This window comes from Lepisosteus oculatus, chromosome 6 (genome assembly GCF_040954835.1).
Source record: "Lepisosteus oculatus isolate fLepOcu1 chromosome 6, fLepOcu1.hap2, whole genome shotgun sequence".
NCBI classification, from domain to species: domain Eukaryota; kingdom Metazoa; phylum Chordata; class Actinopteri; order Semionotiformes; family Lepisosteidae; genus Lepisosteus; species Lepisosteus oculatus.
In genome coordinates this window covers 39,351,985-39,377,983 of record NC_090701.1, presented here as the reverse complement: position 1 = coordinate 39,377,983, position 25,999 = coordinate 39,351,985, and the positions used below count along the sequence as shown (strand labels likewise).

Sequence of the window (25,999 nt, the reverse complement as noted above, 5' to 3'; positions counted from 1 at the left end):
ATGCACTGAGGCAATCAGAGGGTAGATACACAGCAGGTGATTCTTAAGATTACAAATGTCCTCCCCTCCCTCATGCAAGTACTAGGAATATAGTGGTATGTCAATGATTAACTATTTCCAATGACAAATCAGAAGTGGTTAAAAGCTGGAACATGACAGGTTTATGTGAAAGTCCCTTACCTTGATATCATTGCTTCCTACTGCAATTCCTATTTCTGCCAAGTCCTTGAGAAGTGACGACATCATTTCTGTGACCCTCTTCTTCTGATGGTTAGTCATTTCCTTAAGCTTCTGAAGTTCCGAGTCTATTGATGCCAGAATGCTCTAGATATAAAAGGGTATCAAGCGTGAATGTGAATGTCCACAAGTATTATAGGTAGGGAGCTGCGTCAGCATGCGGAGGCTACAAAGGAACAGGTAAAGATTTATTCCATGTTGGAAGGGGAAAAAAAAGACATTTCTACAATTTTTCTTTTCCTTTGAGCACAGAATAAAACTTTACTCGTCCACAAGTATCACAAGTTCTCCCTCCCCTTTATTCCTTTCGGAAATAAAATTTCCATATAACTGAGGACACGGATGAGAATAAAACACATGTGATACAAAAATGGTTCAAGCAAATAAGCAACTGAATTGTCCTTCACTGAAATGTCTTTAGTAGTCAGTCTCAGTTTAATTCTATTAACAACGGTGACTTGGAACAAATCCTTAAAGCTATATCAAGTCTTGAATTAAAGTTGAATTGAAGTTGTTAAATAAGAAGGCCTCATTATCAGAGCGTGGGATGGTAAAATATTTGTTTTCAGTTTGTTTTTAATATCAAATCCATCACCACAAGCGTCAGCACTCCCATACTGACACTGAACTATTACCAGCGCAGCGCACACACTGAGACATGACCCTTCTCACCGATTTCTGGTTAAGCTCTTCGCTAAGCATCTCAAACTCCTTGGTCTTGTCCTCCACCTCCTGGGACTTCTGGTCGTAGTTGACCGCCAGCTCCTCCAGGGCCTGGAGCACCTCCTTCACCTCTTCCTTGGAGGCCTCGTTCTCGGCTTGCAGCCGGTTCAGCTCCACCTGCAGGTTATCGTGATCGCGCCGGGAGGAGGCAAGCAGCTGTGGACAGGACAGCAGAGACCGTGAGAGGTCACAATGGAATCATACAAGCACCTAATAGACACTTTGCCCTGTATACTTAGTTTCTTTGAACATGCCTCTTGCACAGAGCATACCGTCTTTGGAGTAGAAATGGTATAAATTCCAGCCAATATGAAACACAAAATATCAGATCGGCAAGTGACATTTTTCCTAATTAATAATCACAAGAGTTCTGAAATGCACTGTTTTTGCTCAAATGTGTTATACACCGATGACCACAAATACATTACTCTGGTCATTGCAAACAAATCCATGGTTTGGTAAAACTGAATATTTAGTGACGAGTCCATTTAACCATCATAAGAACCAATCTTAAGGAGTTTGATAGCAAAGACCTGACAACATATACAAAACTCTGCACAGTGTTTACTGTCAATGCTTAGCTCTCCACAGTCCAATTAAAACCTAATAAGTTACATTCTAGCTCTTAAGACTAATCTGATAACATTAACTGAGCGATAATGTGAGAAGTAAATCTGTACTTCTAAAGAAACCAATATGCACCACGGGTGGTGCAACATTAACTACAGGCTGGTTAGGTACTGTGATCAAGCCTGCAGTGTCTGAAGCTCACGGTTTAATACTGCTACATGGCTGCACCTCAACTCCATATCCCCCCCCCGGTTTATAAACAGCCCAGTGGGCAGCCCACCTCCTCCTGGTCCAACATCTGTTGCTTCAGCTTCTCCGCCAGCTGGCTCTGTTGGTTGATCTCATCATCCTGCAGAACAGGAGAAACAGGGCTTCAGCTACTAATGCTCACTTGAAATACCTTTCACATTACTGAAGGTAAAACACAGGTGAAGGTTTTCAAAGACCAGCACCAAGATGCAAGGTCCCACAAGGCCCTACCATTCATAACATTAACCATAATCAATTCAGAAAAGACTGAAAACTTTGATCTTGTAATTTACATTGCTACTATATTAGATAATGGTCTCACATTAGGCAGCCTCCTACCCATTTGGTTAAATGTTCACATTTATTTCCCTTTATACCCAGCAAGTGATCCAAGCAAAGCCCCCCCCCAATCATACTTTCTACTTAAGATCTGCATCAGGTAAAACCAAGGCTGTATTCAATGAATCACTTAGCAACAAAGTACAAAAGCCATTTCAAGAGGTAACATACCTTGTCATCTAGTTGCTTGTAGAGTTTAGCAATCTCTGTCTCATACTTGACTCTCTCGGCATCAGTGAATTTAACCGCTGGGAATCCAGGGGAAGGAGCTGGCTTGTCATTGTTCACAACGTTGTCAAGAGCAAGAACCTCAGCATTGGCCTTCTCCTTGTCAAACTGCTCATCAACAGGCACGCTTTCACCTGTAGATTGAACCACACACAAACTGTCAAAGCTAAATCCACATGAACAAGCACATAAGAATTTTTTCTGAAGATACTTTACAGATCAACACTGTGCCCTAATTTAAAAATGAGTTTACAAAACTTAATCACTGTAAAGTTTCTAGATAACCACGTAGCACAAGACTTCAGTCTACGTTGTCTCAAAAGACTAGGCTCATTTCCTTACGTAAACCTCTACACAGCAAATACAATACCTTACTGTCCGTTCTGACAAATAACTCACCATTCCGCCATCTATTAAGTTCATTTTCAAGCCACTGTATGGTGTTCCGTAAAGTCTTATTCTTGTCCTTTTCTTTTTCATACTTCTTCTTCCACTGTTCAGCTGTGAGCTCGACATTAACACAGACTGTGTTCTTAATCGTCTTGGCTCTGTCACACAAAAAAACAAAGAACAGAACTGAATCAAAACCCTTAAGGACAAATGTTAAACAAAAACTTCAGATTACATTTGTTTTTTTTAGATTAACTTTTTAAGAAACACCAACCACTTGCTTTTTAAGACACGGATAAAAGTTTCAATATTCATTTCCTCACAGGAGCAACTTGCATTCAGTGAAATGGTAACTAAAGCCCAGACCTATAAATAATTAAGCAAGTCAATTATTAACAAAAACACCTCAGAACAAGAGCTCAGCTAGAGATAGGAGTACCAGCTAATCACCATGGCCTCACTCAAGTGAGCTACTCTCACACTTTTCCTAGGTGCGTCTGCTTTCTTTGAAGTGTAGAATGGATTTAAGGCTGGCTGAAGCCTTTATATACAACCCCTCCAAGTATGCCAGCTCATTTAGTATTGGGATAGTGCAAGCAAGTTAGGTTAGGTTTGTACAGTTTCATAAATTACCTTTGACCAAACATCAGTGTGGACTTAGTCTCAGCTTCATTGTAAGAAGAGGGAGAGCAGCAGATAACAATGGTGGTTCTGCAGTTACCCCCAAGAGAGTCCTGAAGAATTCTTGTCATTTTACTGTCTCTGTATGGGATATAAGTCTGAAAAGCAGTGAAATGATTAGAAAGAGCAAAAGCAGGTCACCGGCACAGCTTGTTGATTAGGCAACTTCAAAACCTCCATTATTTGCAAACAGAAAATGTACAGTAGTCGCTCATATCTAACTAAGCACACAAATAAAGCACACAAGCAAAGTGTTTCCTAAACTGTGTGAGAACATGGCACAGGCATTACAGCAGGAGTGATACAGAACTTTTTGTTTACTGGCAAAGCATCTGACAATGTAACATGCTGAGGTTTCTGAGATAAATATTTCTCTGCACAGTTCTATCTCAAGTTCTTTTCTAACACTTGAAAAGCAAGCAAATCAAAGAGGACTCAAGTATAAAGTGGGAAACCTTATCCCAAATACAAACTGGCAACAATTCACTCATTTTAACATTGCCAAAGACTTAAGATGCACTCACAGAGCCTTCTGCTAAAGCCGAGATGACATTTCCAAGTGATGACAAAGACTTGTTGATGTTTTTTGCTTCATCCAGCACAGCTCCCTCAGCTCCAGTTTTACTGACCTGCACATACGTGAACACAGGAGGAAGGTATAGTCATTTTCATTATCCCAGTCTGTAATGGATTCTGTAAATGCTTTGAACCAAAGTAATGGAATAAATAACTAGGAGGGAAAGTAGATTTAGCTACATTATTTTAGATAATAATAATAAAAAAATGACCACTTCACTACAAATATAATTTATGGACTGCACCTACTAAGAAAATCTTTGCAAGCAACATCCAAATCATTTTCCAATAGCAAATTATACTATTAGCAGGGAAAATATAATTATATTAACTACAGTTTAAAAATAGGAACATTTTTAAAACTTAATGTTACTGCGATTCTAAAATGCAGAGCCCAAGAAAACGGATAATAATCAACGATATCTAATAATATTCAATGAAAAATTTTAAATCCACAAAATTATCATCAGAATTTCTTTTGTAGCAAGTGCACCGGCATTTAACCGAAGAGACGACATGGTTAAATTCATCATGCTGATCAACATTTATCAATGGGGTTGATAAACCAGCGTCTACTGTGGAAATCACAGTCTAGTAGCACGTGTAGCCACCAATGAAAGAAATACGACCGATTCATGTTTTACATCACTTCACAAATGCAGTCTTACTGAATTCTGAGTCATCTCTCTCATGCAGCCTGGATTATCACATGCCTTATCACTGGTCTTTGAGCCGATGATGGGCTCATCTTGCAAGAAATTGGGCTTTACAGAAGGAGCTGGAGCATGTGCATTTGTGCACTGTTCCGCTGAGACGTCGGGCCAGTATAAACCCACAAGAAGGGCTGCAGGTGAAATCCCAGCACTTGATCACTGTAGTGCCATGTGGTCAGGCTGTCATCAAACTCTGCAAGCGGAGGTCTGCCAAGCTGACATTCCTGCCCAGACCATCATGTTTGGACTGACAATCAACTCACCTGTTTTATGCACCTATTAACAGATTGCACAGATGGCATGGCATTGGTCTTTTGATAACCAGTGCTTAATGGTTCTTTGCTTTTTCCTTTCTTGATTTTTACCAGGTGTGAAATTAAGCATGATAAATCAACCCCTCAGTTCTGAGGAATTATTTCTCACAAATGAGGTGTCTCAATGAGCTATAAATGAGTGATTAATTAAAATAATGCCAAAAACTTTTAATCAATATTCAAAATCCATTTATGTTTTTCCAAAAAATGTTCATTGTTGTGTTTTCTTTTGAAGTTCAGTGTAGACATATATAGGAAAAATGAAAGTCAATTGTAATGCAAACCAGAAAGTTAATTACCTTCTAATTCAAATGTGAATGGTCTCTAATGGCTGTTTTTATTACTTCTTGATGAGTGTTGAACCCATGTAATAATGGAGATAAAAAAAAACTATTCCTATTTTAGGCTTGGTTTGAGGATTTCAATGCAGAGTCATTAGCAAAAAGTTTCAGGTTGCAAAGTCAAGACAATATTCTTATAGCAATCAGTCACTCTCTCTAAGAGGATATTGGAATACCCAATGGGTGACACTGGATCGGTGCCAGAAACAAATAGTAATCCATTCCTTATTCTAGTCCCCATGAATTACCATTCCACATTAACAAGAACTGAACACTAAAAATAATTTAACTTTACCTTTTCACTGCCCGCCAAGTCTACTAGGTAAAGTTTTCCACTTAGTTTTTGTTCTGTCTGAGTGTTTTCCTGCTTGACATTGATTAGAAAGATGCTGTGACTTCTGGAGCTGTGCTCATTCATATCTGTAAGAAAAAAAACATTGCACACATTCTTCAATCATATTGCAATAACAAATTCTGAAATGAATTATGTATAGGAAAAGAGGATTCTTTCTGCGGTTTAGAAAGAATCAGTATTGATGAGTGCATTTGAAACTATAATAAAAGTACAATGTACACAGTAAGTTGTAAAATCCCCAATTTACATCACAAAATGGACAAAATGTCCAGTTATGCACAGTGCCATAATCTGCAATCCAGAACAAGACAACAAGACTTCCAGTGACATGCAGCAGCCCTATTACATTGTAAACAAAGCAGGCTTGTGAATACATCTCTTTTAACCCAATAGAAATATCACCCTTAACTTCCAGATAGCTTTGCCAACAAATACTGCTTACTTGTTAACTCTGCACGCAGATCACATTGGAACATTTCTGCAGTGAAATGTCTGCTGCACAACCTGTACTTATTTGCTCATATATCGCATTACATTATTCATTATGGTGACTAGTGAGCAGGAAGGGCCACGTCACATCACAATACGTGGGACATTTTCACAAAGTTCACACCTTTGTGCTTAATTCGAAATTTGTAAAATTTTTCTACAATGTCAAATAATTTACTTTATTAGCAAGATTTAATGACTGAAAGAAATCAAGAATGCAGTTCTCCTTTAATTGTTCTAAGATTTAATTCTAGAGAAGGAATCGCATGCTTAAAAGAAATCAGAAATTGATCAACATGTCCATTAAGTCAGACATACTCACTCACACCTCTTACTGCTTATAAGGTCAATACCAATGAAAAAAACCAAGAGGTTACATGTCTTTAGGAAGTATAATAATGCACATCATACAAAATGATTAGTAAATAACACCTCAAAAAAAGGGTACCAATACCAATAGATAAGGGCAGCACAAATTACCTACTGACTGTGTATCTTTTAAAGAAGCAGTGGCACTTACTCGTTACTGCTACATGTCTATTAGATTTTCCTTCATCGATAGTGTCCATGACCTCATCTGGGCTACAGACAAATCGTTCAGTGCACCCCTAAGGAAAGGAAAAGATCATACAATTGAGTGTGCACAAGAGGTATTCGATTAAGTCAAAATTCCTGTTTCTCCTTCCGTTTCTAAAGCCTTGCGCAATTATCTGTTGGTTTATTGTTCCATAATGCCAAACTTGAAATACAACCTGAACTCATGACGCACTGTCTCACCTTGACATATGGAACTCTGTTCTTGTCTTCATGTACTGACAGATTAGTCTTTGAAACTGTAGAGAAAGAATAGAAATGTTGATCATTTTAAGCAATTAATTTCAGACAAGTATTTATAACCACAAAACATCCAATTTGAAAGAACTGAAGGACTGCTTGTATATTCCCAATGTTGTTATCTACCATAGCAACATCATGCCTTAATTAGATGCAAGCCCTCTTCTAATATTAGCAAAGTGACAGCCCAGACTTATCTAAATCAACATCTGTTCAGTTGGCTCAGCATTTAAAATTACGTGAATGCAGGATTAGGTAGATCAGTCTTTATTAAATACATTACAGGAGTACATGCCCAGATATGGAAACCCAAACCAGATCTTTTCTGACTGGCTAATTCTGTAAAGTGCATTTTTTGGAAGTGGTGACCGTTACTTTAATACGCTCAAAATATTTCACATTGACCGCATAGTGAAGAAAATTGGAAGACTGCTTACTTTAGTGCAAGAGGCAGACAACTGCTAACTTGGACAAAACTAAATTGTAGGGCTTAGGAATCCTAAAAGCACTTAAGTATATTAACTACACAGAAAACGAGACTTCAAGGACATGAAGAACTAAAGATCAGCGGAAAAGGAATTAGTGGTGAGATCTGACTAACTTGTTTACTTTGTACTGCACATCAACAGGAAAAACTTATACTGAGATCTTCCAGCAGGATTCAGCAATATTAACACAATGAATATACAGTACAACTCACCCAGAGGATCTTTACTTATCTTCATAAAGAGCTAATGCGGACTCAGGTTTTTCCAAGCAGTTTCTTAAGCACTGATAAACATAAAATCTTACCCTTTTAGGCAAGTCTTTCACTAAACTACTCATTTTCTAAAAGCTTTTAAAAGTTTTTAGTTGTTTTTTTAAACTTACCATCTAAAAGGTCCCTAATCTTGTCCAAATAAATTTCAAAATACGACACCTACAAAATAAAAAGATCTCATTAGCACAAAGCTTCTTAAAGTAACATTTAGCACAATAACCTAAGATTTTCAGATGTTTAATAACTAAATACAAAATAATTCTGAAAACCCAGCACTGAAGTTTAAAGGCTTTTTAAGCTATTATGACCACCTTGCCCGAGTCTAGCATTTTGTTTTCACATCCCATAACACCTGTGCTTATTTAAATGTTCTTGGAGAACTGTTTTGCAAGACTTAGAAACATGGAAATGGATAAGGGATCCCATCTGAAACAGAAAAGCCTTCAGCTCAGCCAGGACACTGTCGCAACAATGGGCTCAATTCAGGCCCCAGCACATAAGGAAAGTAAGATGAAGCAGCAAGACTATGGACAGGCCTAGAACAGGTAAGGAAAGTTTAAACTAATAATTTTTCCCGAACTTTAAAGTTAAACCCAGGAAGTGGTAGACTCCTTTGAGCCATTCCCTTAAGACAGGGCTCTGATCACCCGGACTTCCTGGCACCCCAACACCCAAACCAGGCCACCATAAATTGGGTTTATCCCGACACCTCCAGCGAACCAATGTCTAAATCGACGCCTCTCAGTCGCCAGTTCCAAGATAAACGGCACGGTGGCCAACTGGTAAAACGCTGGTCTCGTAAACCGAGGAACGCGGGTTCGAACCCCGTCTGTGCTTTCTAAGGGGCGAAGTGGTGGCTCTGTGGCTATGCATCTGCCCCTGTGGCTGGAAGGTTGCCGGTTCAAATCCCACAGCCTGCAGAGGAATCCTACTCCGTTGGGCCCCTGAACAAGGCCCTTAACCCCAGCTGCTCCAGGGGCGCTGTATAAATGCGCTCCAACCCCAAGCTTCTCTCTCTCTGTCTGTGTGTCTCATGGAGAGCAAGCTGGGATACGCGAAAAGACAAATTCCTAATGCAAGAAATTGCATTTGGCCAATAAAGTGATCTTAAAACGCACATCTGTGCTCACGCTCCACCTGCACAACACCCAACACAAATTCACTGACCCACCAACGAAGGACGTGCTGCAAGGGGTTGCCATTACACTTGAAGACCTCACAATGCACCATCCACCACAGAGAGAATTAAAAGCTGCATTCTGCTCTTGATTTCCCCATGTCTTGGCAACTTGAGGAACCAAACAAGGCAAATAAAGCATATGCAACCACCACTGTCAGTGCAGAACCAGTCATGCAAAAGAAGTTTATCTGAAAGAAATGGCTGGGCCAAGAAAAACCAAGATAAGACACAATTCTGACCAAAACTGCCTCAGCAACTGGAGACGTTTTGCGATAAGCTCCCAACTTGAATTTCAACTTGAAGGTGTTACATTTGTTTGTGTCATTGGCAGGCATACTCCTCTGTTTTCTTCTATACGCTTACCTTGATATGGAACTCCAAGTTTTCATCCATGGAGTAAATGTAATTAAAAATGTCTTGCACTATTCTGGGGATGATACCCATTTCATCTGGATCATGGAGATTGCCCTGAAAACAGTTTTGGGTAAACGTTTTTGTTAATATCCAGACAGATTTGTAACTAGGTATGCAATCTAATCGAATAAAGTCAGGGATGAATATTATGCTGGTGAAATAATTTTCCTTTCAATATGCACCATTTTTTATTCAACATAACCCAAACAAGTTACCCTTTATTAAAGAAATTTCCCTTGGGCGAATGATTCAGCATTAAAGCATACTAGCAAATCTAAATATCCCTAGGAAGGATAACATACTAGTTTGTTAATTTATTACAATGAAATTTTAATTTAGCAGCATTAAATATTAAAATGCATTGCATTTTTGCCATTTCTAAACACTTAAGGGCTTTGATATTTGTTTACAAAACAGGTGTTTTTACTAGTATTGTTTCACTTCAAAAGTATTTACCTCCATGGTGTGTGTTTTACCAGAGGATGTCTGTCCATAGGCAAATATTGTTCCATTATACCCTTCAAGGACATCTGTAAAACAATAATTTTACATCAAGTTGAAGAGGGGAAAGGCTGATGTAAAATCCTTTCCTCCCAGACCACTACAGACTCCACACTCCTAACCCAGGTCTTCTCTACACTCCCCGCTCATTGGCCTCTTACAAACTGGTTCAGGCTTTGTGTTTTTGTGGAAACAGTGGGACACATTTAAAAAGCAGAATACCAATGAAAATGCACAAGGGGAGAGATCACAAAAGGGATGTGAACAACAGGAACATGAATACATAAGCTGCATGTCTTCTTTCAGCACATCCCAGGACATTAACTGTAGAGCAAGATACATCACGCAGATGTATTCTAGTCAAGTCTACAATAATAACTGAAGACCACTAACTTGACACATCTTAACTAAATTTATAGAAAATGAATGTCCCAAGCTCTACTGAATTCAATAGGCTCAGCAGCCACGCCTTTTGTTTTGGGCTCATTTGCATTGTTTCTTTTGCCTTGCTATCCCATACACTAAACGGCAGCCATTTTCTGAAAAGATATGCATTTCAGGTAAAGGTTATTCCCATAGTATGCACTGCAAATCCAACTGTATGCATCTGAAACAAGTGCAAGCTAAGGGGGAGAACACACTCAGAAAGTACTGGGAATTAAATATCAGGGATAAGATGAAAAGTACAATGATGCAAGTGAGTCAGCTTCCCTCCTCTGAATTCTTGGTTACACCTTGTACTGTTTTCTTAAATGTATATACTTTATAGTTATTCTACATACACTGTCTTATTAGAAAGAGTACCTGATGGCAGATATGGATGCTGGTAAAATCTGGAATAATTCACAACTGATCACTTGATTGAAAACTCTGTGTAGCCTCAGTGCCAGCACCTTTTCCAGTAGTCGGATTCTGGTATGAGAAAGATCATGCAGTGAAGAATTCACATTTAAGTACCTTACCTTTGACAATCTGTCGGGCGCAAGCATTGTACACTTGCTCTTGTGTTGTACTTGACTGGAACACTCGGTCAAACATATACGGTTTACCCTGCACAAAAAAAAAACACAGCAGGGTGAATTAAAGATTCATTCGGAGAATTCATTACCGTTCACGACAAAGGTCAGAAGAATGTTTACCATCAAGAGGAGACTATTCAGCCCATCCTGTTCATTTGGGATTTACTGTAGGAGCTTAACGACCCCTGATCTCATCCAGAGGGTTTGCGACAAAAAGGGTATCGACTTCAAAAATGGCTGGGTAGCTGGTTCCACCATCCTTTGGGTGGAAAAAAGCCTCCCGTTCCTGACTTTAAATGCACTTCCACATAGTGAGAAAAAATTATTTTGGATATTCAGATCATCTTTACCTGCTGAACAAGTTTACTATGCTTACTATTCGGATCATGCTTTCTTTTCATTCAAACATCTAAACTATAAACGTGGTCTGTAATTCCTCATCTAGTTTCCACAATACAGAAAAGGTCTCCATAACTGGGTTACACTGCAAGGAAGTATAGACAGATACCAAATAATGCTTTATCCCTTCACTGAGCCACCCAACTTCAATGCACATTCTTACAAACCATTAAATACGTTTATTCGGCTTCTGGAAGAGCAGTGACTGGCATACCGATACAGTTTATATACAGTATTTTGTACTGCTTTTATCAAGATCTAAATGATAAAGCAACAGTAATACCTGATAAAAATGAAAATTCTCCTCAAGAAACACATTAAGCTGTAGAATAAATTTGAATTATGAAATTATGAAAAGATCTCTTTTAAAGACCGTCCTTTATATATACCTTGTTACAGAATAACTTAAATGAAGAGCACTTAAACACACTGAATTAGAGTCAGATTAACACCTTACATTCAAGGGTAAATCTTAATAGCTGAACACTATTTCCTTAAAAGCAGGCTGTCCCCCAGTTGGGTGTCCAAGGTGTGTAGGTACTGTACCATGCCGCCTTTAAAAACACAGAACATTACAGGTGTTACTGCGAGAGCATCTGTGCCTCCATGCTTTGAAGACCCATGTAGCTCCCTTACTATAATAATAATAATAATAATAATAATAATAATTATAATAATAATAATTGCATATACTTATATAGCGCTTTTCTGGACACTCCACTCAAAGCGCTTTACAGGTAATGGGGACTCCCCTCCACCACCACCAATGTGCAGCATCCACCTGGATGATGCGACGGCAGCCCTAGTGCGCCAGAACGCTCACAGCACACACCAGCTATCAGTGGGGAGGAGAGCAGAGTAATGAAGCCAATTCATAGATGGGGATTATTAGGAGGCCATCTCATCCGAAGGATGGCACCTGTTTACAGTATAGTGTCCCCAAACCTTTTCTACTCTTACTCACACTATTTAAAACCATGAATGCCAGATTCCCCACTGCTCTCTAATAAACCATATCCAGTCACTGATGGCTCATTTGAACCACAGCCAATCACAGAATGGAAACTGGACAACAGGGCATGCCAAAAAACACATATACGAGTTACTCGAATTACCAGTCGAACATGATAAACTAGTGACATTGATTTACAGATTACCATTATAATGTTTTATATTTCAGGTGGGTAGCAGCGTCAGCATGCGTAGGCTGCAAAGGAACAAGTAATAGGTTTATTCCATGCTGAAAAAAAGAAGAAAGAGAACACAACGTTTCGGCCGTGGAGCCTTCTTCAGGCGTCACCAGAAGAAGGCTCCACGGCCGAAACGTTGTGTTCTCTTTCTTCTTTTTTTCAGCATGGAATAAACCTATTACTTGTTCCTAATGTTTTATATTTATTAACTTTACAAGTACAACATTGCTTGCATTGACTGTGCACAGACAAAACTGTCCAAAACAAGTCTGTACTGCTGTAGTATTGTAAAAACGTATATATTTGGGGAAAAAAAGCTTCCATACGATGTACCTGAAAGACTAATACTGTAACTAGTAATCAAACATACCCTGCATGTATCACTACTCCGTGCAGAAAGAAGAAACAGTATAGATCCTAAAGAGAGGTTATGTGTCTATCTGAAAAGGAAGGTCACAGAAACAAATAAGCTCTGAGCTGCTGCAAACCTCATGCAACTCAGCTGTCTTAACACCAACAGCAACAGATTAACAGCCTGCGCTTTGTGAAACACACAAAAGCACTTTTTCCTCCCCCCCCTTCTCTAGACATCGAAACATGATTCATGAAACTCTCCACGGACCTCACTTGCCATACAGAAGTGCCGAGATGTTCCAGACTTGCTAAAGCAAGACAAAGTCTCCTTGTTTATGCATTATGCTTAAAATAAGTCATGGACACCGAAGGGACAGGGACCAGGGCAGGCAGTTCAATTGGTCATGGGAGAGCACACAATGGTAGAATATACAGTCATCTATATATTTTTCAATGATAATATAGAGGACTTAAACAATTTAAACACCACATAAGAAAGGTATTATAAACGCAACACCACAATACTGCAGTAAACACCCTTTCATCCCATAGTAATTAAGTATCCATACATGGAGCTTGTTTTAAGTGTTACAGTGATAAAGAAACAATATGCCATTACTTGAAACATAATAATTTTCCAAAGAGATGGTGAAGTAATGGTGGGAGTTTTCTAATGTTTGTTACCACAAATACATCACGCACCTGGACTAACAGCTTGTCACACCCAACCCTTGTCAGTGAAGTAATCTTTGCAAAAAATAATCACTTGGCTTTCAAATTCTGGTCACCCATCACAATTCAATTACATTTAGATCTGCATGCAACACCCGGCACTTGTAAAACATGCTCTTGAACAACCACCAGGCTGGATATAAAAGCAGATATAAAAGTGGTTGGACAGGATGCGCCAATATTCTCATGCTTCGTAAAAAACTTCCTCTTTACGGCTTGTGTTCTTTTGGGAAACCTGTTCAATCTCTAAAAACTGCCTCTTTCTAATCTAGGGTGATTTTTTTAGTTTAAATGCCATGTTTCTTTTTCTCACTAAATAGCATTATTTTCTTATAGATTGATGTATTTCACATAATTTTTTCAATTTAAAACGAATTGCGGAGTTCTTCTGTTGAGAGTTACTTCAAGCAACTGGACACCTGGTGTTTGTTGTTCTCTGTAGCCTACCTTGTAAGTTTGTTGTGCTTTTACCACACTGTATTGTCCTTTACGATGAGTCATGTTATGTAAAACATGATATTGCATAGTAATCTTTAGGGCTTTTTCACCACGCAGTCGGGAAAATCAACTTCAAAGGAAAAACTGAAATACCTCACTAAAAACAAATTTCGAGAGGCAAATAATTTCTTGTGAGAAAACAGTCAAAGATCAAAATCAAGATTATGAGCATCAATATAAATGCAGAAGTATGCATCATTACAAACATTCATTTATGTTGGGACTTTAGTCTTTGGCTATACTGCTTAGCAGGAAATAAGCCAACAAGTTGCTTATTTGCAGTAGTTGACCATCCAGATGGGGCTGCACATTGGTGGTGGTGGAGGGGAGTCCCCGTTACCTGTAAAGTGCTTTGAGTAGAGTGTCCAGAAAAGCGCTATATAAGTGTAAGCAATTATTATTATTATTATTATTATTATTATTATTATTATTATTATGCAGTAGCATACTGGGCTAGCCCCGACCACAAGGGACAGAGCTGGAACAAAGTCATTAACCTCCCAAACGTTATTCAATAGTAAATACATGAAGCACCACAGCTTTCATATGAAATCTTCAGTTGTTCATAAGACCGCTGTGAAAGGAACAGTCTGGTGTAAAAGTTCATATGAACCCAAAGCACCCCAGAGTAATAATGCAAGCTAATCGTACTGACATTATTCTTAATGAATCTGCCAATGTGCTTTACTTAGAGAAGAAATCAAGGTTCTTTTACTGTAGATTTACACAGAGACAACTTTAGAATGCAGTTTATCTCATCAGTAATTGAAAAAAGGTTAGCTACTGTTGCCAGTATTAATATGAGATTATGTCTACTGACCAGACCTTTAAATCCAACTGTTGCTGAACCTCAACTATATAATTCATTGATACTGGGACAGTTCAACAGTTTTGCTTGCACGGTCTTCCAAGCTTTCCAACGCTTGAATCACCAGACCACTCAGCTTCTGCGTAAACAAGAAGAGACTCTTGACCGTGCCAACCTCCGAGCCCTAACACTGCTCAAGGTAGAGGTGACTGGACAATGAATACGAGGAGCTGGAGACTCACAAACGAAATCCTTTTCTGCAAACAAGAAAACAAAATCTTCCACGTTACTCGTTACTAGAACTCTTGAGAGTATTGTTCAGTTGCATCAGCACCGACAAATTTCAGTGTTACGACTGGAACATGAAAATTACGCTTTTAAGATATTAACTAAACCATTGTTTGAGTATTTTCCAGTTCTTTATGGGGAGGCAGCTCCCAACAATCCTACTTATTTAAGCTTGATTAACACCACGGGGAATGTTTCCAGAAGCTTTTTAACAATTATTTCTAGGGACTAATCCATTCAAAACTTCACTTGCAGACAGAAATCATTTAGACTGAAGCCTATGAAAACACACATTGGCATATAAACACTGCATCCTGAACCTGAAAAACAGGATAAGGAATGGTTAAGTGCTTTTAGTATAATAGTTTGTTAAATTGTACAGTAGTTTTGTTAACAATACCTAGCTTATGTTTGTATAAAAACTGACAAGTTAAGATGCTCTAGAGAATTTCCTAAAATCTAAAATACAAGACAGAAATTCAAAGTCTAAAACTACAAATAGTTCAGTTAATCAATTGCATACTTGCATTGAAAACCTCCAATAAACAAACTCACACTTACGTTTTATTCTTGGCTAGAAATTCTGCTACTTCTGTCCACAATACAACAAACTGCTTGCACTTGCTTACATTTTTACAACCGCCTGCAAACCGGCCATAAGGCAGCAGTTGCAGGTAATCTCAGCCTTGTCAAGCACACTGCTTGTGTTGTGTAGAAACCAATATGTCAAACAAATGCTTTGTGGAAAAGCTGAACATCTCCACTATATTCACTTCGTAAAACTGCATAACCAGACAGCACTGAAACAAACCACTTCTCTTGCCCTGAAAGATTAAATTCATGTTTGATCTCTGACTAGTTAATGTTACACATTCGAGGTTTCCTTTATTCAAGTGTAACAACTCAAACATAAAGATCCATTATTCCATATTTTTAAAATACTTAAGCAACAATCGGCGTGAAGCTCTTCAGAATCCCCTGTGCAAGACGCTGTATAATATACGACTTCAGTCAAAATAGCCGTTTAACTGAACTCGGAATAGTCACCAGCCTCAGGTCCCAAGTGGGTTGGGTAATTAAATGTGACCCTCAAGTTTTAATAAAGAAAAATAAAGATTTTGTATTTTGAATGGATCACATGCTTGTTTGTATCATATCAGCTGAATTGCCTTGGGCTGACTTACAGAACATGTAAATCTCAAAACAAATAGATGATAAAGGTGAAAACTGTCAATTATGGGAGAGAAAGCCATGTCTTTGGTCAATACAGCCATGGCTTATCAGCACTCATGCTTTCTGCTTTGCTTTAACCAAGAAGACTCTTTGGCATTGTACAATTTTCAAAGATGACCTTGTTATGAAGCGAGTACATTACGAGCAAATTCTAAAATAGATTAAAGTACAGTTGCTAAGGCAGCCAGTGAACAAAAAGAATTGAGAGACCTCTCTTTTTTTCAGGCAGTCCTTGACACTGTACATTGGACATCAAAAGACTCTTCTAGCTATTGATTTGTAAAAACAGTCTGATCTCCTCTGAAGCTTTGGGTTTTGATTAATTTCACACTTCTATTCATGTCTTCAGCACAGCCACTTCTTTTACACTACAATGGTTAGAAACGGGTGCACTCCCTCCTGCTCACAGTGGGCCTCATTACCTGATTTTTTTGGGAATTATTAGTTACAGACATCTTTTGGTACATGATATTCGCCTGTACAGCACTGCGTGACGCAGCCGAATATTAACGAAAGACCGGGATTACCAAGACCTAACATTTACCCTGGTGAACCACATGCGTAATTAAGGAGAGAAGAGTTGCATCTTCTGCCAACCAGGTGAAGAATAATAAACTGTACTCAAATACTCAAGCGGTGTTTTTAAAGTTGAGTCCTCTTAAAGCCACAGCTTTGTAGCAGACACCAATCAACCAGGTCAGACCTGGGCATAATTCTTGACTTCAATCACAAGCAATTACTCTCTTTCTGCACTCAGCATTACGGACATCAGAGGAGTGCAGAAGTCCTTACATTTGTTTAGACGATATCCAAGCGACCTCGAGGTTTCAACCACAGAACAGTCTCGGTAGAGAAGCCAAGGTATTTTGTAACGATACAGATGCACAAATCACACTAGACTGGAAAGAGAATAACCTGCTCAGTAAAGATTAACACGGCACTGAGGCCTAACTGCTGAAGAGAGGCATCAGGAGGCCTGGCCGAAGGGCCAGATTACCAGCCCCACACAAGCCCCAGCCCCAGGCCGAATACCATTTAAATCTCGTTGGTGGAGCTCATTTTAGTCAGATATGTGTTGCCAGGAGAAGCATTAAGCGATTACTGCACAACCGTTGCAGGGCTCTGGGGCCCATGGGTGCATTATTAAAACGAGGCTAACAGCTACTCAAACCTGCGTCAACAAAAAGGAAGCCCTACCACAGCACTGCACATCTGAGGGACAAAGATTTCACATACACTGCTGTACTGGCGCTGCCGGATTTAATGAGAGAAATAAGGAAAAATGGCTTCACTCTTCATTTGACGGTCGTATGTCTGAATGACCACTGGACCACCCATAGCAGATCAGCAGACACAGGAGCCTGCAAGATGCACAATTTTCCCAAAGATATAAAGACCTCCTTTTTTAAAGGGTGTTCATATCCCAATTGCATGATAATATAATATTGATATCACAATTAGGTACCCATTTATCATTCCAGTAGTCTTACCAATTGTTGAATAAACAGTATTTCAATATGAATTCTCATAAATTGACTAAAAGTGACGGTGAATTAAAACTCAGCTTTTTGCAGCTGAAGAGTGCTGAAATGAACAGGACCCGCAAAGACCTGGAAGATATTTTAGATCTTCAATTCCAAAACAAAACAACTGTATGCTTTTTTATACAGGTAAGCCTTTACGCATGTAGACAGTAAATAAAGAGGCACTGTGAAGAATTTCTAGGGTGGCATGTTCTAGCCTTGCTGTAATTGTACAAACGCAGGAAAACAATTACATAAGCAGCCGCAAGCTCCAGCTTCCCGGTCTTCAAGCTTGTGTGCAGAGGGCTGTACTTGGGGACATAAGCAAGGACTGTTCCTTTCCAACAAAACCCGTTCTGGTAAACCTGAGGACAACAAAAGCTCTTCTGCATTCAAGCCCGGGGAGTGGCCAGTTACAAAAATGGTTAATCACCGTGAACACCCACTGCAGGGCTCGGAGGTCTGACATCCGACAGCCAGATCGCTCGACTGGAGTGTGAATCTCTAGCCGCTAAACCAGCTAAAACGCAAACACCCCTCACAACCTGTGCCACCAGCCACCTGCCAGGGCTTGGGCAGGCACCTCTACCCGGAAGCCCGCTACACTGCCTTTATGAACCGTTTCTTTTTTATTCAAGTACGACTGCTTCTTCTGTTCTGCTGCTGGTTTAGACACCTTAGAAGGGGTTAAAGAGCCAAAGGGAAACCTTTGAAACCATAAACATATCGCCATGTTGATTTGCCCGGACTGTAACAAGATGTCACCACCTGAGCAAAACACCATCAACGGCACTAACTGCACTAAAACATTTCCTCCATTTGTAGTGCAAGGGTGGCGCCTTGAACTTCTCAACTTCGGCCCGTTTTGATTCTTTTTCCCTTACTTTAAGAGCCGAATGTTGATGGTTATCAGAAAAGCTAATGAAGCCAAAGTAAACAAAAAACTACACAGCAAAAATGACAACTCTTCTTATCGTACCTAACAAACGACATGCAAACTAATTCAACAAGAGTGCCAATTAAGTGCCTCCCGTGCATTTTAACCTAACTTTCTGCACTGCTGTGAAGAGAAAACACTGATTATGAAGATTATTTCTTTCCATAGAACGGCAGGCTGGGCAAACAAAATGGAGTTATCCGATAGTTACCACTACCCACAGCCCTCTGATGTTTCCTTATCCTTCCAGCTTACTAACGCATACTGATATAAATCACACCCTCTCCTCTGCTGAACTAAATGGAACATTAATCAGTTATCTCCTGAAAATTACTGACCTTGTCATAAATATTTCAGAAGCTCTTTTAAACAGAGCATGGGAAGGATTCATTCATTTCCACGTGCATTACTCAGCTGTCAACGGATACAGTTCAAAACCTCAGGTCTGTTGCCCTGTCAAGTCAGACTGGCCGAAACACATCCACCCCAGGCTACAATCAAAAGCAAACGCAGACAAGGGCACCCTAATATTTCTGGACATGCTATCCATCATAACTTGACCTGCTGCATGTGACTTCTGTAAACTTGGGGGGTCTCCAACCGTGGTTCTGGAATGCCCAAATCCATTGCATGTTTTGTCCGTGTGGGTCCTGATGCCCCAATATAGTGACGGGGATACAATACTATAAAAGGGCACCGTCCTTCGGGTGAGATGTAAAACTGAGGTTCTGACCATCTGTAGTCCTTAACAATCCCAGGGCATTTCTTGAAAAGAAACAGGGGTGTTACCCCGGCATCCTGGCCATATTTCCCCCTGGCCATTACCAATCATGGTCTCCTAATAATCCCCCTCTATGAACTGGCTTCATTACTCTGCTCTCCTCCTCACTGATAGCTGATGTGTGGTGAGCGTTCTGACACACTATGGCTGCCGTCGCATCATATAGGTGGTGGAGGAGGGGGATCCCCATTACCTGTAAAGCACTTTGAGTGGAGTGTCCAGAAAAGTGCTATATAAGTGTAAGGAATTATTGTTATTATATAAGTAAACACTAAAAACTAAACTATAAAAAAACTGAAAACTGGAAATTTTTACTCCAACTAGTTACACAGGGGCTTTATTAAAGTAAGCAATTTACACATGATTTAGAACAAAAATAAGAATATGCATCAGCTCAGCACTCAACATCCAGAATTACTTGACAAACCGATACAAGCTTAGTGCCATATGGTTCAAAAGCTCCTAATAATGAAAAAATAATATATTTAGGGGATCTTGTACAATAGACAGTCGTCCTGGAGCACTTCAGTTAGAGATTCTTGCAGTACAGCTTAGCTCGACTTTCCTGAGGCCTCATTTGCCATCGGAATCTTATATCCTTTTAATGAAAACTACATGGAAAAATAAATACATACTCAATACATGCACATGCAATAGTTATATTATAGTTATACTGTGCAACTATTTTTTGCAATAAACAAAAAAGGGCTTTAACCCATAAGCGATAATGGGGAATGGCACTGCATCTTAAGTAAAACACTTAACATTTATAACTTTGTTGATACAGAATATTGGACTATAGTCCAAACAGTGTTATATGCTAAAACGTTACAATGGTTAGAGTGCAACAGTTCATACATTCCTTTAGTTTAGACAACGGTATTGACTGTGCTGTTTGTGAAGGGCCTTGATCTTTGTATGTGCTTCCCTAAGCTTCTCAACAACTTGACATTCGAACCACAGACTGGACGATGAAGGCGTACCCCATAAGCAAAAATGTTGATTATACATATAATGTAGCCATAGAAACCTGGAATACTGTATACGAGGCAGCATTGCTAACCAAAATACCACCATGCACTCCACTGCTTAAGCAAGTATACTTCAAGCAGATGCACAATTTTGGGATCAGCTACTACTACTAAGTGAATGACAGGCCCAGTGGACTTTCCTTCCTGTTTTATATGACCCTTCTAACATTCTTAATCCCCCCATACAGTAAAACGGATAGCTTTAAAAGCTGAAGTGTATTTTCTTCCACAATAATCAACCTTGTTATAGAACAGAATTTTAGCCTGGAGAAGGGAAAACGTTCTTGCTCTTTTCAACCCAAATTCCAAATTTTTCAGAGAAATAAGATGCATATCCAGTAGCCAGCAAATAATACACAGACCATATTATGAGCATGTATGCATTCTCAATTAACAAGATCCTTCGGGGTAGCAAGCTGGCTGCTTTTCTACAAAGGTCAGGATGGTTCCCCTGACTTAAAACGACTGTCTAGCTCTATACTGTATGTGCCTACTTGTAGTTCTTCATAAGCTTTATTTTCTTCCAAACAAATATTGACTCTTTGAGCAAGAGCCTCTTTACAAAAGGTCACAAGACAGATCAAATACATTTCCTAGTGCATATTCATGATACTGAGTTACACGTCCTGACAAAAGACTCATTAGGCAGTGTGTACTACAGAAACCACAATTCTATCCCTGTGAAGTCCCACAGAGTGATAAAGCTAAATCAGAGAGGACAATGAGGAATGTGGAAAGAGCTCTATTGTATTTTACAAATGGATATTATGAATAACTTCAGCAGTTACATTTGACCAATCTGTACTGCCCATGTCCTATGTGTGCCTTTGCAGAATGTTTTTCAAAAAGACAAATTGCAAGCAGGCACGAATATCACTCCGTGACATCTGAGGAACTGGTATTTTGATGAATGTTGCCTCAAAAGGCTGGACTTGTTATCAGTGATCGTCAGCACCATGTAATTGGGAAGACAAAAAAATCACCCCATGTGAATTCCGCTGATGCCGGGATACTGAAAAATCTTTGAGCAGGGCAGCTATTTCAGGACACGCTTCGCAGGGGCCAAGTTTTTCTGCACACAAAGCAGCAAAAAAAAAAAACTTTCGATTTCAAGATCGGCGCCTGCACTTCAAGAATGACTGTGCTTCAAATCTGTAGCGGTCGTTGGCGAATTCGTGCTCTCAGCTGCGGTAGCTCAGTGGGGCGCCATTGTCTTTCACGGGCCCCCTCACCCACCGCACAACAAACAGGAGCCCCTCGGCCGGCGCACGCCAGCCTGACACCTGTCAAGTGACAGCGCGACCGCACTCTCTCCAGTCTTACGGGTTCAAAGACTCCCTCCCCAGTACTTTTTCCGAGTTCACTTGGGAGATGTGGTGCGATGAGTGCAAAGGGCAACGTGGAATTTAGGCGTTAGCCAAGCAGCAGCTGATGCGTTCACTGGTGACTTCATTCATTCGTGCATCCACGGAGACGAACAGTCTGGAAAACATTTTCTAACCCCCCCGAGCACTGTATTATTTGGCTGTGGGGGAGAATTTTATGCCCTAATAAAAGGGCCCCCCGACCGAATTGGCCTAATCCATCGGGCACACCTATTGTGTCCAAGACCCAGACGTAGGATATCCACGCAGGCAATAACAACTGAGCGCCGCTTGTCAAATCCCTGCTCTCGCTCCCCCAAAAGATACCGCTTTGTTTTGAGACGCCAGAGAGGGGCCGACGCGAGTGAAGGCCTCCGGGTCCAGCAGCTTCAACCAACTGAAACCCCCGCATTGCCGAAACAGAACACTTTGACGCCGAATACACCAATAGAGACGATGCAAAAGCAGTTCACGCTTTTAGGTTTGGGAAATGCCTAGTGCCGGCCACGTAGTTACAGCTGTGGACAACACTTCTGGCTTTGTTGTGTGCGCCGTGGAAAAGGGCACGATTAGGCCAGTCTTATTGTCTGACCCAGCCCTTCCAGCGATCTGCCACCGGCCTCAAAACACAACGAAGCACGATTCCCTTTAGGAGATCGGGCCGCTACATCGTTTATTTTCAAATAACTGGCGTCTAGCGCACTTCAACAGTGGCCAAGGAAAAAAAATATCAGAATTCAAAAGACGATTAAACGAAGCGTTAAGGGTCTCCGTGCATAAAACAATTCAAAAGTAAGTATGCATTTTAATGAAGCCGCAGTTATTAGCTAAAGTTTCAGTCGGCTGCTGCTCATGTGTCAATCTGTGGGTGGACAGCACAGACACTGCCCTTGGCTTTTAACCCTCATTGTATTAAAACATCAGCCTCTTCCGATGCCACCCTGATCGCAGAAAAGAAAATTCTTTTCTGCTCCCAACTTACCCCAATAACAACGTTGTCCTCCCCTTGAAATTTGGGGATGTATTTGTCCCCTCTCATCACTTCGGAATTGTTCAGCGGCCTGAATCGGCACATCACTTTTATGGTGCACTCCGCCGGGTCCGCCATCTTCCAATCTTTCTGGGATGAAACTGACAATAATAACAATCAGATCCTGCTGCCGGGACGGCCCAAGGGTAGAAAACCGGAGGCCGCACCCCTAAACCCTTCACCGAGTGCCGAAGAAACGATGCCCCCAGTCGGTTTCTCGGTAATAAATGCCCCCTTTTCTTAGGCGGATAGGAATCACTTCCTCTCCAATATGGCAGCCATGACACCGGCAGATCTCTCTCTCTCTCCTTCTGTCTGCTGCTCTCGGGCGGCTGGTGACGTCACCTCTGCAGATAACTCCGATATTATCAACACCCTCCCCAACCGGAGACGGATAGACCGGCCCAGCCCAGGGCTTACAGCTAGATTGGCGGTTACGGATTTGAGGGCAGCGCCGCCAAGTCATACCTGTGTTGCCAGAGAACCGAATTTTCCTACCGGACGTACATAAGCAAATGAAACGCAAACATATTGATTTCTTCTTTTGCATTATAAATATTTTTTTTCAACTCGCGCATTTATCGTGTATACATATTGACAGGGGGTATTCTTTTTTTGCATACTTCAGACAGCTTCATAAAAAGTGCAAGAATGATGCAGGTGCTTTTTTTTGCACCACAAGTACGAGATGCCCCACCTACGTCCGACTTCGTGTGTCCCCATTCGCAGCCTACGGGTTCACAGAGGGAGGTTCCGGGGTTGAACAGCTGGTCAGACAGAAGCAGAGACAATGATGTCACTTGAGCATATGGTTAGGATAATTGAACCGCAGCCGTTGATTCCTAAAATGTAAAACCAAGGACAGTGATGGCACGTGCTTTTTTAAGCGCCAGTCCCCCGCCCTCTCCTTTTCTGTCTTGGCACCAATTTTTAATCCCAGTGCCTGTGCGCTCAACACCAACAGGCGAGTTCCTGCTTCAAGTTGTTGCCGCAACTCACGCACATGTAGTGCGTCTGGCTGCTTACTGAAGGCAATTCATTAAGCGCTCGGTGTCGTTAATTTACTATTGTGCATCGTTGTCACTGGAATCCGCTATGATACAACCGCTATTCGTCTAAATTCCTAGCAAGAGACTGCTACAATCAGTAAACTTGTGAGTTTTGCAAACCTCACAAAGCTCAATGGAGACACAACAGTAGTTCCGTAAGGCAAAAGAAATACAAGACGATTTAGATGCTTTTCAGGTTGGCACAAATACCCCCAAAATGCAACAGATTAAGTATAATATTCAGGAAAGTACAGTATGTTTCAAATACCTTTTGTTGGTACTGAACTGGAACTAGCAATCTGTGAGAAATATCTTTGAGTTTGGTTTATCTCTTCTCTTTCTTAGGTAGTGTGATGGAAGAAAATAGGTTTACAAAGGGTATGTGGTTAAAATGTAGAGTTTTACAATTATAAAGTGCATTACCTGATAATTTGCTAGAAAGTACCCCTAACACTCTTCTGTTGGCAGCATATCATTCTCTACAGTTGCCTATACAATTACATATTCAATATAAGAGCTTGTTACTGACTTTAAAGGTTTAAATAATCTGGCTTCTTCATACATTTCTCAGCTCCTCCATGTTTACACTCCCTCTCGTAGGCTCTATTCAGTTGAGGCTGGTCTTTTGCTCACTATACCCAGCACTGAATTTCTTAGTTTCTTCGGTGGCTGCTTCAGTGTTATTGAAGTTCTTCAAATCCAAACCTAAAACTCAAGTGTTTACTAGGGCCTATGTCCAATTGACCTATCTGTATGATCTTGTATGTTATTGTTTGTTTTTATTTCTTTCTTTTATTTTTTATTGGGATTATGGGATTCTTGCGCACATAAAACTAGGATAACTAAACATTGTTGGACCACATGTCCATTTGTAATATTTTTAATGTCCTTCTGCTCTTAACTGGCATTGAAGGTTTTCTGATGATAATCTTTGCTTGTGTTTCTCTAGTTGGACCTCTAGAAACCAAAAGGCACATACAGTAGCACGAAGTGTGCTAGGTGTTCTAAGAAAATAAGATGTTAGCTGCTGAAACATCTGAAATGTTTTTGAATAAGCATAAGTTAAAAATACGTAATGTGTCTGAAAGACGTAAAATGAAATAAAACAAGTGCTTCACATGATAAGATAAATAGTTCTTTTAACAGATTGAATCATCAGTAAATATATCCTAAATGTAAGTATGACACACCAATGAAAAAGAAATAGATTATATGGAAATATGAAAATGAAATTGACCAAGATTTGGATTTGATTTATAAGAGATCTCCTGTTTGAATTCATTCATATTTACAACATTAAAGCTCAGATGTCATCACTCAATATGATCCTCATGTTATATAAATATAATTATTTTTACTAAACATTTAGTTCCTTGTGATTCTTTAATAAGTGTCAAAAAATATTCCGGAGAGGGAAAGATCCTGTTTCCAATTGTTAAAAATACCTCTTGTCCTATGTATGTACTCCTAAAGTTGGGTTCTCTTGTGAGTAGTTGTATATCAATGACAATAAAGTTAAATAGGAGCAGATGACTGAATTATAAATTAAAGGCTTTAGAATATTTTGAAATGAAGCACATAGTGAACTTCTTGGATTTTTTCCCCATTAAAATATGTTTAGCAGTTCTCTCTTCGAGACAGTATATGGCCAGTTGGTGCAGAGAAGCATCTTCACTGGACTGCATAAAAATATCCCAGCCATGTGCTCACAGAACAGATGCCAAGATGCAGGAATGCTAATGCAAATCACAAGAGTTGGTATTCAGGATTCAAATCCCTGTCCCCAGGGAAACAACGATCTATTATCTCTGCCAAAGATGAAGTTTGAGCAGTTTCAGCTCACTACACCTTTTACTGTACGCACAGAAA

General features: G+C 40.0%; 1 protein-coding gene across 2 annotated transcripts in view; it reads right to left on the bottom strand.

The window, feature by feature from the left end:
• LOC102699032 (kinesin-1 heavy chain) overlaps positions 1 to 23,398 on the bottom strand; it is a 34,966-nt gene extending 11,568 nt beyond the window's left edge. For both annotated transcript variants that reach the window (XM_069191236.1, XM_069191237.1), the window contains exons 1-15: positions 23,034 to 23,398; positions 10,857 to 10,944; positions 9,850 to 9,923; positions 9,343 to 9,447; positions 7,910 to 7,958; positions 6,983 to 7,038; positions 6,726 to 6,813; positions 5,657 to 5,781; positions 3,942 to 4,046; positions 3,370 to 3,515; positions 2,746 to 2,894; positions 2,290 to 2,480; positions 1,811 to 1,879; positions 910 to 1,116; positions 181 to 324 (exon numbers count right to left, since the gene is read on the bottom strand). In XM_069191236.1, the coding sequence (XP_069047337.1) occupies positions 181 to 324; positions 910 to 1,116; positions 1,811 to 1,879; positions 2,290 to 2,480; positions 2,746 to 2,894; positions 3,370 to 3,515; positions 3,942 to 4,046; positions 5,657 to 5,781; positions 6,726 to 6,813; positions 6,983 to 7,038; positions 7,910 to 7,958; positions 9,343 to 9,447; positions 9,850 to 9,923; positions 10,857 to 10,944; positions 23,034 to 23,159 (1,722 nt within the window). In that variant the 5' untranslated portion in view covers positions 23,160 to 23,398. The remainder of the gene's footprint in view (positions 1 to 180; positions 325 to 909; positions 1,117 to 1,810; positions 1,880 to 2,289; positions 2,481 to 2,745; positions 2,895 to 3,369; positions 3,516 to 3,941; positions 4,047 to 5,656; positions 5,782 to 6,725; positions 6,814 to 6,982; positions 7,039 to 7,909; positions 7,959 to 9,342; positions 9,448 to 9,849; positions 9,924 to 10,856; positions 10,945 to 23,033) is intronic.
• Between the last annotated feature and the right edge of the window lie 2,601 nt (positions 23,399 to 25,999).